The sequence below is a fragment of the Talpa occidentalis genome, unplaced genomic scaffold, assembly GCF_014898055.3.
Source record: "Talpa occidentalis isolate TD23 unplaced genomic scaffold, MPIMG_talOcc4v2.1 talOcc4.3, whole genome shotgun sequence".
Lineage (NCBI taxonomy): Eukaryota > Metazoa > Chordata > Mammalia > Eulipotyphla > Talpidae > Talpa > Talpa occidentalis.
Genome location: NW_023603184.1, coordinates 72,277,194 through 72,291,053, shown reverse-complemented (window position 1 = coordinate 72,291,053; position 13,860 = coordinate 72,277,194). Strand labels below are relative to the sequence as shown.

Below are 13,860 nucleotides of genomic sequence, written 5' to 3'. Positions count from 1 at the left end.
TTTCCTGCTTAAAACCCTCTAGTAAGTGTTGTCCAATAGAACTTTCCGTGAAGATGGAAATATGCTATGCCTGCACTGTTCAGTATGATAGCACTGACTATCTGTGGTCATTGAGTACTGGTAATATGGTTGATGCAAATGAGGAACTGAATTTTTCATTATAATTGAGTTTGAATCATCACATCATGCTAATCATGTATAGACAGCATAACTCCTTTGGCTTGCCTTCATCCTTAATATAACAATAGAATCCAAAGCCCTTATCAAGTTTAATGATTAGAACTTTTAATGATTAGATTAGATTAGATTAGAACTTGCTTATCTCAGTAACTTCATCTCCTAACATTCTGTTTCTAGAAAATACCAAGTCTTCTCTCAACTCAGGTTGAGAGATAGTCCCTGCTTAGACTGCTCTTCTTTCAACTTTGAATCTGGCCAGATTTTTTTATATCTTTCAGATTGTAGGTCATGCAACATTTAAGAAACACCTTTGGTGGTCAGTCTGCCTCAAGTTGTCATTACTCTCTAAAGTTTCTTCATAGTACTTATTCTATATGGTAATAAATCATCTTGTTTATTTTGCGTCTTCCCATCAAGAATATAAATTCTGAGAGGATATTGTCCTTGTCTCTAGATTGTGGAGTGTAATACATTTGTTATTAATTTAAAATTGTTTAATTTTTGAGATGCTTAGATATTAGACACAAGTTATATACTTCTTTGAGAAGTAAATGAAAGTTTTATAAGTCTGCAAGCAATTCAGAGAAAAGTAAATTTGTTTTAAAAATGGAATAAGATCAGGCCTCCCTTGGTGGCACAGCAGTTGAGCGCTGGGCTGTGAAGCTGCCCGTAGCCTCTGCAACGCCGGTTCGATCCATGGCCGCCAGCGAGGGTCCCCTTGGCGCGCAGACCTCTCCTGCTGCCCCCTGCTCCCCTCAGCAGTGTATTTCGTCGCTCTGCCTGTTCTGTTCCCCGCTCTGGCTCTGGTGAATCCTCTCACCCTCCCATGCTTCTGACTATACTCAGTGCTTGTATAAATAAATAAATAAATCTTTAAAAAAAAAAAGGAATAAGATCACATATAATTGAAAAGGTATAATTCATATACAAAGTAGTATTATAGAGAAGCCTTATAATTTAGTGACTTAATAGACCTTTGCTTGCAGAGTTCTAATAATTTCCAAATATTTGAAATTTTTATGTGGTAGAAAATTAAAATTACATCTGTGGAAACCTAGTGGTTAGAAAGGTATTAATCAGGCAGAGTTTATATTGTGGATCAACTGATTACAAAGAATCATTTTAATATTTAAAAATCAATCTAGTAACTGAGAATTAATATTTTTAAAGATTTATTTATTTATGCATACAAGAACTGGGGTATAGGCCAGAGGTACAGAGAGGTGAGAGGATTCACCAAAGACAGAGTGGGGAGCAGAACAGGTGGATCTACTGAAATACACTGCTGAAGTGAGAAGCAGGCAAGACAGGAGAGATCTGCTGTGCCAAGTGGGTCACCTCCCTGGCCGGGGATCCAACTCATGCTGCAGTAGCTGCCCGTAGCTTCATTGTGCTGAGTCTTAACCCCTTGTGCCACCAGGAGGCCCCAACTTAGAGTTAATTTAATCATTATAAACTTGGTACTAATGTGTTTGTATTTAATAATTTTTAAAATGCAATTTTACCCCACTTTTAGAAATCTGGCATGATATGAAAAGGTGTACTTATGAAAGTATTCCTCTTTCTATATTAAATTCATCATTAATTAGTTTATTTGATTTGTAAAAATCTAGTTGATTTGCAACTTTTCAGTAATACATTTATTGCTTGAAACAAGAAATGGCTACACAATTGCCCAGTTAGAATTAGAAATGAAAGAGAGAATACTGAATTACTAGGTAGTGCATTAAATACATATTTTGCCTAAGTTCTTTGAATTTTCTTGATAATTTACTCTGGAAACATGATTTAACAAGTTCATATCTACATAGATAGTATATAAAGGTAACTGATCGGTACTTAATGTTGTTATTTATGTTTAATTCTCTCTTATACTTAGTAATAATTGTTGAACCCCCCCCCCAACCTGTTGTGATTTATTTTTCAGGATCATCATGCCTATAGTTCGTAACATAAAAAAGTCTGTTATACCTCAGTCTTCTTGTGAGAGAAGTGAATCTTGTAAACCGCTGGATTTTTTGCCTGAAAAACTAAGGGCAAAGCTGCTTCCTTTCCAGAAAGATGGCATCAGTTTTGCCCTCAGAAGAGATGGCAGGTAAAGTACATTTTCAAGATGTGCTGAAAATGTTAAGTTCCTGACAAGTTTATAAAAAACAAATCTCTGTGCAAAGAATTCTTTTTGTGTACACATTGTCTTTCTGTCAGTTATTTTTTACTGACGCATAAAATAATAATTTTTATCTTGCTTTTGTTCTTACATGATATTTCAGTTGGCAATACATTTCTACTTTAATAACTACTTTTTTGTCTTTGTACTTTTGTCTTTGTACTAAGTACCTTCCTCTGTCTTCCAGAGGTGCAATTAAAAAATGTACTCTAGAGCCAGAAAATATCACCTAGCAGGTGATTTATTAATTACAAAGAAAAAATTTAAAAATGATACAATTGGAATTGCCAGTGTGAGAATTCTAGATGCATATTGTGGTTCATCTAAATGGTATTTTCCTAGACATACTTGATCTGTAATCATGAGGAAAACAGTCAAATCTATCCAGAATGTGGGATATTTTTTCAGAATAACTGAATTGCACTCTTCAAATGGTTTAATGTCATGAAAAACTAAAGGAAATGATGTGAAAATTTTCTAAATTGAGAGAGATTTAAGAGCTAGAAGTGAATTTAAAATTAATACATAGATCTTGATAAAATTCTGGATAAGTAAAAAGAAAAGCCTTAGAGGATGTTTTTAGGATAACTGGGAAAATTTTATCCAGACTCTATTAGGGTAATGTTAGTGAATTAATTTTATCTTAGATGAGGTGATGGTATTGTAGTCAAATAAAGAATGTTCTTGTTCCTTGGAAATGCATGATAAAGAATTTTGGAATAAAGGATCCTGTTATTAGCAGCCACTTTATACATTTTCTGAAAAGGGAACATGTGTATCTTTAGAAAAACTTTGAGTGATCAGCCAAAGTGCTAACAGTTTGACTCTGGTGGGTAGTGTAATAGGTTTTTTTATCTTACTGTTTTTGATTTCTCTGTGAGTTTGCAAATTTTGATAAAAAAGGAGTCAATCTAATTTTCATTCCTTTGTAGGTCATTCATCTTTTATCTGTATTTGGTTTTAAGTTTTCTCTTGGTCTTTATGATTTTGCAGTTTCACAATAATTTATTAGGAATGGTTTCCTTTTTATTTATCCTACTTTGTGTTATTGTGCATTTTAAATTTGGCTGTTGTATCATGACAATTCTGGAAAATTCTCAGTTGTTACCTCTTTAAATGTTCATTCTTCCCTATTCTCTTTATTACTTTGTAATTCCAATTAGACTTATACTTGATCTTTACACTCTGTCTTGTGCTTTCATTAATATCTTTTTTTTCTGTGACTTCCTGCCTGATTTATAGCTATGTATTTTAAGATTTATTTTCATTTATTTATGTATACAAGAACTGGGGTGTAGGCCAGAGGTGTAGGTGATGAGAGGATTCACCAGAGACAGAGTGGGGAGCAGAACAGGCAGATCTACTGAAACTGCTGAGTTTTACTAAATACAGGGTGAGACAGGAGAGGTCTGCTGAGCCATGTGGGTTAGATCCCTGGCCAGCGATTGAACTCATGCTGAAGTGGCTGGTGATAGCTTGATAGCGCTGAAACTTTAACTACTGTGCCAGCAGGAGACCCCACTTTATGGATATTTTTAAAGCTCTCTTTCATTATTCATGATTCAGCTAGTTTAATTTGCTGTTTAACCCACTATTCAGTTTTTTTAGGAACTTTTAAAAAAATTATGTGTAATATACATGGAAAAAAATGTACATAAGTATTAAGTATACACTTTCAAGGGTATTCAAAGTATAGCCATCCCTAAAACCAAGAAAGATAACACTGCCAGCATACCATAAACCTTCCTCTTGCCCTCATCCAATCACTGTTGTATCTGTTCTCTCAGAAGGTAACTACTTTCCTGACTTCTAACACCATAGATTACTTGACATATTCAACTATATCATTAATCATTCATGTATACTCATTTGTGTCTTATTTTTGTTACTTAACTTTAATGCGAAATCCATTTATGTTGTTGCATGCATTTGTAAGTGGTTCATTCTCATTGCCATAAAATTCCATTGTATAGTGGAATACTACTTGGTGATCAAAAAGATAAACTCATGCCGTTTACAGTAACATGGATGGAGCTGGAAGGGATTATACTAAACAGAATAAGTTAGAAGGAAAAACATAAATATCAGATGGTTTCACTTATATGTGGAATATAGAGAAACTGAACAAAAAGGTCAATAAAAAGACAGAAATTGCAAGCTGACCATAGATCTGAGGCATATAGGCAGGGGGTAGGGAAGAGCACAAGGGACTATGGTGATAGTTCACAGGTGCTATGGTGGTGGGAGAACAACAGGGACTACACCTTAGGGGAAAATCCAAATTCTATTGAAAAATGAAAAACAGTGTAAAAAAAAAAAGTCTATTGTGTGAATATACCATAATTTATTTATTCATTTTATTGTTAATAATTGTGGGTGGTTTCTAGTTTGGGACTTTTATGAGTTAACACTACTATGAATATTTTTATATGAATCTTTATGGTAAATATATATATATCCACATTTCTGGTGTGTTTATGCTAAGAAGAGAAATTGTTGGATCATTAGGTATATATACACCTACTACTTTTTAATAGATACTGCCTTTATTAATTTGCCAGGACTGTCATAACAAAGTACCACAACTGGATAGCTTAAATAACAGAATTTATTGTCTCATAGTTTTGGAGGCTGTAAGTCCAAAACCAAGGTGTTGACAGGTCTGGTTCCTTCTCAGGGAGTGAGGAAGGATCTTCTCCAGGCTTGTCTCCTTGACTTATCCATGTCTGTCTTATTCCAGTATCTTTTCATATCATCTTCCCTGTGTTCGTGTCAAAATTTTCCCTTTTTATAAGGACACTATTCATATTAGATTAAAAGCCCACCCTTAATTATCTCATTTTAACTAATTACAGCTTCAATGACTTTCAAAATCAGGTCACATTATAAGGTACTATGGGGAAGGAGATACAGTTCAACCCATTAAAATGACCAAATAATTTTCAAAGTTGTACCTATTTATACTTATGTCAACAATGGATAAAAATTACAGATGCTTATGTCTCTATCATCACCTTCAATGTAAATTACTTGAATTCACTAGGTAAAAGGTGAAGAGTAGCTGAGTGGATTTCAAAGCAGTGTGCAACTTTCTGCTATTTACAAGACACCTATCTTATTAACAAAGATAAACAGGGACTTTGAATTAAAGGCAGGAAGATAATCCTACACAAATGATGATCATGGATGTCAGGAACAATTACAGCAGTTGCAGGAGGTAAGAAAATTCACCAGAGACAGTGGGGAACAGAAGAGGCAGGTTGACTGAAATACACTGCTGAGGGGAACAGTGGGCAAGACCGGAGAAATCTGCTGAAGCATGTCACTTAGCTCCCTGGCCAGGGATGGAGCTCAGGCTGCAGTGGCCGGCAATAGCTTGATAGTACTGAGATTTAACCCCTGCGCCAACAGGAGGCTACCTTTTAATTTTTATTATGTATTCTTTGATGAACAGAAATTTTAAATTTTTTTAAAGTTATTTATTTATGCATACAATAGCCGGGGTATAGGCCAGAGGTGTGAGGTGGCGGGCTGAGAGGATTCACCAGAGGCAGAGTGGGGAGCAGAAAAGGCAGATCCACTGAAATATGCTGCTGAGGGGAGCAGTGGGCTACACAGGAGAGGTCTGCTGCACCATGTGGGTTGTTCCCTGGCTGGCCGGGATTGAACTCGTGGTTGTGCTACAGTGGCTGGTGATAGCTTGACAGTGCTGTCTTTAACCCATGCACCACTAGAGAGTCCCTATTTTTTCTTAAATGGTTAGTGGTTTTTATGTTCCTGCTAAGTCTCTTCCTACCCCAAGATGACAAACAGTTTCATATGTTTTTTTTTCCCCTGGATTGTCACCATTTTTGCTTCTGTGTTTTAATCTATCATTCATCTCAAATTAGTTTTTACGAGTGGGATGATGTAAAGCTTCAGTTTTCCTTCATATTAATATCTAGCTATTCAGCACCATTTGTAGAAAAATCTGTTCTTTCCCATAAATTACCTTGGTGTCCTTATGAAAAAGCAATTCGCTATGTATGTATAAATCTATTTCCCCTTGGTTTCCTTTTGTTATGTATCTGTTTTTCTGTTGTCACTCCACTTCCATTTTAACTTTTTTATGTTCAAGTTTGTTTAAGAGTCTCATGTTCACAGTCCCTTTGTATAGATCTAGTGATGGTGTCTGCATACACCTTTTTTGTAACCTGTGGTTTCATTACTTACCTGTCATTCTGGTTTTGACTTTCTCTTTTGTTTCTGGCCATTTTAAATTTTTCTTTCTTTTCATCAGGCCAGTTTTGTATTTTATAGCTCTTCTAGATGTTTGTAGAGGGAAACTCTTACCCCTCACACCTCTGGCCTACACCCCAGCTCTTCTGTGAGAGGATTCACCAGAGACAGAGCGGGTAGCAGAACAGGCAGATCTATTGAAATACACTGTTGAGGGGAGCAGCGAGCGATGACATAAGAGTTCTCTTGTACCCCAAGTTGGTTAGCTCCTGGGATAGGGATTAACTTAGGCCATAGGGGTGACGCTGATAGTGTTGAGCCTTAACCCCTACAACACCAGCGAGGCCTGATGTGTTTCATTTTAATCTCTAATTTACATTTTCTTTCATGTCTGGAAACTTCTCTTAAATTATACTGAGAATAATTTTTCAGGGGCCTCTCTGGCGGCACGGTGGGTTGAGCGCAATGCTGTGAAGTTGTCCGCAGCCTCTGTAGCGCGGGTTCGATTCCCAGCCGGCCAGGAAGAAACCCAAATGGCACAGCAGACCTCTCCTGCCTTGCCAGCTGCTCCCCTCAGAAGTGTCTTCGGTCCATCTGCCTGTTCTGCTACCCTCTCTGTCTCTGGTGAATCCTCTCACCCTCTTGCACCTCTGACCTGTACTCCAGTTCTTGTATAAATAAGTAAAAAACCTTTAAATAAAAACAATAATTTTTCAGTTCTTTTATTTTGGTTTTCTTTGAAGAAATACTAATTATATATATGCTTGTTGATTCATCTTGTATATTATTTATATCATTTGATTTTTTCTGTTTCTCTTTTTTTTTTTTTTTTTTTTAACTAGAACTCCTTCAGTCTTTATTCATTTGAAAATTTGTTTGTGTTTTTAACAGTGCCTGTTCTTTCTTTGGCTGCTTCCATTTGGACTTTATTTCGGTGGTATTTCTTTTCCTTTTACTTCTCTGACCTGTCAGTTCACGTTGAATTTCTTACCATTTCTTGCCATAATTTTTCTGAGTTCCCACATCTGTGTATTATGTTTCCTTTGTTATGGAGATGTTTTTCAAGTTTAAATTTGTCATAAAATGTTTGAGTACCATTTTCATCTTCATGGCTACTTTTTTCTTTCATTTGATTTCCCTTTTTCTTTTCTCCTTGATATTTGAAACCTGTTTTTTTTCCTTTACACTACTACTCATTAGTCAAGCTCGAACATCTTTTTTTTTCCTGAGCATGCTGTTTTACAGAAGATCTTAGCAGGAAGGGGTAGGGTAATGATCCTATTCTCTTTGTGACACATTTTTGTATGTAATTTATTTCTTTTAATTATATTTCTGGAATCAAAAGTAATTGACACCAATGGTACAGAGTTTCTGACTCCTGCCCTAACCTCACTCTGCTTCCTCCATCTAAGGTTTGTCATTGAGTCTTGTCTCTTTGCTTTTTCTTACAGCTGGGAACAGGCATCCACTCTATGCTCTAAGGTGGGATTTTTGGCTTTGTAGCACAAGACCCCCTCAGTTTGAGACTGTGTCTTGCTGTTTTATTATTTTTGTTTCCCTAGAGGGTTAGCTTGAAGTGTTGTTTTTTTTTTTAATGTACATTTTTAAAAAATATTTAGCCTTTTTAGGGCCTCCCCTGGTGGTGCAGGTGGTTGAGGGCAGAGCTGTGAAGTTGTCCACTTTACAGCAGCCTCTGCAGCACAGGTTTGATCCCAGCTGGCCAGTGAGATACCCACATGGCGTGGCAGACTTCTCTTGTCTCACCCGCTGCTCCCCTGAGCAGTGTATTTCAGTTAGTCTGCCTGTTCTGTTCCCCCGCTCTGTCTCTGGTGACTCCTCTCACCCTCCCGTGCCACTGGCCTGTACCCCAGCTCTTGCATAAATAAAATCCATCTTTAAAAATAAAATAAAATATTTAAAAAATATTTAAATTTTTTGGAAACCCAACCTTTTGTTTTGCTAATTTTCAAAGATGATAATAATGCATTAAAATTTTAAATCTGTGTTAGATATATCTATGTCCTAATATAAAGTTGAGCAAGAAGGTTTGCTATTTTTCATGTCTACTTATTCATGTCTAATGAGCTGTAAGAAGCCTATCATTGAGTGAATTATTAGACTTAAAATTATACACAGTGATTGTTACCTTCATCATTAATATTTTTCTATAGATGATGTTCAATAATAAAGTACGTTTCATTTTGCAGAACAATTTGTTTTAATTACCTGCCTGCATGTGGGAAGACTGTCATATTTAAGGCTTTCTCCAAAAGTATGAGATGATTTTATAGTAATTTGTATTCTTTAAAGATAGCACTTAATGACAATCTAATTTCTGTCATTGTTTTCTTTTCTCCCCCCAAGTTGAAGAGTTTATCTTTATTATTTACTATGTTATGTTATTTGCTTAGGTTTATTGCTTTTATAGTGTTATAATCCTTATTTGTTTGGCTGAATGTAGATTGGATTTTTGCTTCAGTGAACAAAAATATTGAAACACCTGGTAGTTTTGCTACAAGAGATTTTTTGGTTTAAATTATTTCAGAATCAGAATGTAAATCACCATGCTTATTACTTAATATCACTCAATGAGATAATTAGGTAAAGATTATTAGGAAAAAGTATGACTGAAACGAAGTAAGGCTATTAAGCGAGAAGAAATAAAATGCAAAAATTTATTTATATGGAACCAGAGTCCTCTAATTCAGGAGAAACCAATCCTAGCACTCTAAATAGTATTTTTTTTTAACATTTGCTAATTTATTTTTTATTTTTTTAAAACAATCACATGTCTAATCCCTAAACAATTTTTTCTTTTTATGGCTTTTTTTAAAATTTATTTTTATATTCCCCATACAATTGCACCCCCCTTATTTTGACCCCAGTTCCCCCATTCCCTGCCCCCCCCATAGTGTATCTCTGGCTTATAGTTTGTTGATTTTGAATTTTTCTTTCTTATAGTTATTCTTTTTCCTGGTCCCTTATTTAGGTTTTTGAGATTCCTGCTATGAGTGAGACCATCCGGTATTTTTCTTTTTCTTTCTGGCTTATTTCACGGAGCATGATCCCCTCCAGCCCCATCCATGTTGCTGCAAATTGCATGAGATTATCTTTTTTGAATGCTGAGTAATATTCCATGGTATATATGCACCACATCTTCTTGATCCAGTCATCTATTTTTGGGCATTTGGGTTGTTTCCAAACTTAGCTATTGTAAATAGTGCTAGAAGTTTGGCACTGGCTTATGTTCCAGAACTATAAAACGTGAATATTTGGGCTAAGGAATAACATCTCTTGATAATTAAATACTGTGGGGTGAAAAAAAAAAAAGAGAATGTATGTGTGGAGGGTGGAAATGGAACACAAGAGAGTTATTCAACTTTAAAAAAGAAAAAAAGTACGATTTGCAAAAATATGGATGAATATTGAGGATATTAAATGAACTATATCACATAAAGACAAATACCTTATGATCTCACTTATATGGAATATAAAAATGTTTAACAATTAGAAACAATAGATTAGTGGTTGTCAGGAGGCTGTGGTAGGAGGAAGGGAGTGATGTTGATCAAAGAGTAAAAACTTCCAGTGATAAGGTAAATAAGTTCTGGGGAATCTAATGTATAACATGGTAACTGTAGTTAACAATATTGCATTGTGTGCTTGAAAGTTACTAGGAGAGTAGACCTTACATCTTCTGCCACATGCACACAGAATGTTATCTATGTATGGTAATAGACTTATTAACTAATCTTACTGTGTTAATCACACACACACAAACACACACACCCCACACACACATACTTCACAGCAAGTAAAATAAAAACTAACACTAAGGTTTAAATCACCACTAATTAATATCACTAATGTTTTATAAACAAATAGAATGATAAGAACTTCAAAACAGTAAAAGATTTACATCATTAGAAATGTGGAAAGCTAAATATTTGTTAGATTTTCAGGTTATCTCTCGACTGAGTTCTGCAATACAGCTACCAAAAGCTTTATACCACAAAGAAAGCTTACAAAATTTAGGACTCTCCTTTATTTTATACACATACTTTATTATAGAAATGTTAAATGCATACAAAAAACAGATAAATAAAAAAACTTCCATGTAGTTTCCACTCAGGTTTTTAATCTCTAACAGATAAAGGCTTTTAAAGATAATGACAATATCATTATCATAACTAATAAAGTAGAGGTAACTAATTTCTTACTTATATTTGTCCTGTATTAAGATTTCCTTACTTGATCTCACTGTGTCTTTGTGTTGTTGGTTTCTTTGATTTAATCCAAACATACTGCATTTAGTTGGTTCTAGCAAATTTATAAGAATATATTTCTGCTTGTAAATTTGTCTACTAATCTTTATTTCCCTTCACTGAGCTATGATTTATTTTTAATATAAGGTAGCAGTTTATGGTGAATTTAAATATCCATTATTGCTGTTTTTACTTTTTTTTTTTCATGAAATCCTCAAAATAACCTAATGGGTAAAGTGATACTTTACAGCCTGGCATTATGTATCTGTGAGTAGTGCCTACCAGTGTACTGTACTCTTTAAGAGTTCTTGGGTGGGGCCTCCCCGGTGGCGCAGCGGTTGAGCACTGGGTTGCGAAGCTGCCCGCAGCCTCTGTGGCGCCGGTTCGATCCCCGGCTGCTCCCCGGCCACTGGAGGAGGGTCCCACATGGCTCGCAGACCTCTCCTGCCGCCCGCTGCTCCCCTCAGCAGTGTACTTCGGTCCTTCTGCCTGCTCTGCTCCCCGCTCTGGCTCTGGTGAATTCTCTCACCCTCCCGCGCTTCTGACTGTACCCAGTGCATGTATAAACAAAACAAACAAACAAATAAATAAATAAATAAATAAAGCATGCCTCTATAAAAAAAAAAAAAAGAGTTCTTGGGTGTAGCAAAAAGAACATGAACTTTGGCCATAACTGGCCACATGGTGGATCTACCCCACCCATTTTACCATTATGATCATGATTCAGGGCAGGGAGAGGGGAACCCCAGAACCCCCAAACCTGACCACTCTAAATTGGTTCTTGCCATCTACCACATCAAGACAAAATGTATAAGACCTTTAATGGAAAAGAACTCTAATACAGTTAGTGTGAAACAAAGAAAAGGCAAAGAATATAGCTTTCAAATTCAGCACCTGATGGTACCCCCACCTTCGTGGGTAAATGTCCAGCCAAACAGGGTTGGCCTAAATTGGGGCCGCTGAGGCCCAAAAACTTGTTGCAAGTCTAAAGAGCATTCTTTAGAAAAGAGTCAGAAACAACCCGACAAGTCTGGGAGGAAAAGAGCAAAATAAAACTAAAAATCAAAGCTGCTGTTGTTAGCCTCCCCACAGGTCTCTTACCCACTTCTGCTTAAGCCAGTCCAGGATCAAAAAGTAAGTGCAGTTTCTTCACACATCTTTGTCCTTCATGTGCCTCTTCCAGGTCTCCTTCTGGCTCTGCATCATTCTTCCTTCCTCCTACAGATTCCTCTTTAGCTTCTTCTTCCCTTCTCAGTTCCACCCTTCCTTGGGTGGGTCAGGGAATCTCCTCTTTTCCTGGGGACCACCCTGTTACAGTCATGGGCATGTTCTTAAAAATTAGGGATAACATGATGCCTAATTCAAAAGAGATAGTTCAAGAAGTATTAGATTTAATGACTATGCATTAGTTGTTTTAATTAGTTATTTAAATACTATGAGTGAATGAATTATCTTTGTAAACCTTAGGCTTTCAGAATGCCTGCAAATAGAAGTTGATGAATGGTAGCAAGAGGACACGCCCTAGCAGCAAATACAAAGTAACAGACCCAAAGCTAAATCAACACTTCCTAAGACCTGATTGTACTGTTGTATGTGAGAGTAGATTTTTGTGAGTAGTAGGTATTCTTTTTTTATTGAGAGACTAGACTTTTGGGGATAATGGCAAAATGAGAAGACTATTACATTGATCAGTGGTTACTGTTTCCACCAGCAGCTACAGCTCATCATTGGGAGAGTGAATTGTTGATATCATCATTAGAAAGGGAGAAAGCCAATAAAGGAAGTGTAAGGTGAAACAGCACTTTAGACTTGCAGAAGAAGAATACTACTGTTCCCATTTGCTTATGATGGCAGGGGTATATGACCTATATCCTGCTGTCAATCCTAGTGTTTGAATGGAGTGTGTGGATGGTGTGTGTTAAGACCAGGGGCACACTGTTTTGAGTTACATCTCAGTTCTGGGTCTGTAATACCTCATGATATATATGTATATCTTCTAAAAGATAGGTTTTTTTTTCAAGATTTATTTATGTATACAAGAACTGGGGTATAGGCCAGAGGTGTGTGTGGGGGTGTGTGAGAGAGGATTAACCAGAGACAGAATGGGGAACAGAACAGGCAGATTGACTGAAATACACTGTTGAGGGGAATAGCAGGCAAATCAGGAGAGGTCTGCTGCACCATGTGGGTAGTTCCCTGGCCGGGGATCGAACTGGTGCTGCAGAGGCTGCGGGTACCTTCATAGTGCTGCATCTTAACCCCTTGCACCACTAAGGAGGCCCTAAAGATAGATACTTTAGAGCAAATAATTTCTTACATTTAAATATTTAACCTTCTATACAATTGTGTTGTATATAAACCAAACCATAGGTGTTGTTGAAAATATTTCAGTATCCATACTTTTGCTGAGGGCATTTCAAAACTAGAGTTGCGTTGGGTCAGACATGTGCAGAATCCTATGCATTCATATTCTTTACTCAAATTGAAATGAAATGAACTTTTAAAAAAATTTCATGTATAGCTTAGTTTTTGTAATTGTTTATTAGGCAAATAGTGTTTTTAATAAAAAAAAAAAAAAAAGCTGTTTTTGTATTGTGTAGGCCAGGAGCTCTGGAGCTGAGCTATTCTGGGCCACACTGCCACCTGGGGGCTAACAGGAAAGATTGCCATGCATTGTTTTAGCTAGTGCCAAAATTGTTGAAACTGACTTTAGTACTATCAAGACAAATAGCAAGATACCATTATCTAGTTATAGACATCAGAATAATGTTGTTGGCTTAACTAGTGGTATGACATATTATAAAAAATTTTTTTAAATAAGAGTATTATATGGGTAATGGTGATAGCTTACCATTTATGTTATAATATTGATATTATAAGACTGATTAGTAAATGAGTATCCTGGGCCACCCTGGTGGTGCAGGGGTTAAAGTCTCTGCACCATCAAGCTATCACCAGCCACTGCAACATGAATTCAGATCTCCAGCCAGGGAGATAACCCACATGACACAGCAGACCTCTCCTGTCTCA

At 36.3% G+C, this 13,860-nt stretch overlaps 1 protein-coding gene across 8 annotated transcripts in view; it reads left to right on the top strand.

Moving 5' to 3' along the window:
• ZRANB3 (zinc finger RANBP2-type containing 3) overlaps nucleotides 1-13,860 on the top strand; it is a 183,897-nt gene that overhangs the window by 6,881 nt on the left and 163,156 nt on the right. For 7 of the 8 annotated variants that reach the window (XM_054699685.1, XM_054699684.1, XM_054699683.1 and 4 more), the window contains one exon: nucleotides 2,108-2,275. In XM_054699685.1, the coding sequence (XP_054555660.1) occupies nucleotides 2,115-2,275 (161 nt within the window). In that variant the 5' untranslated portion in view covers nucleotides 2,108-2,114. Of the gene's footprint in view, nucleotides 1-2,107; nucleotides 2,276-5,390; nucleotides 5,565-13,860 lie in introns of those variants that run through there. The other variant, XM_054699687.1, reaches the window with a different exon arrangement.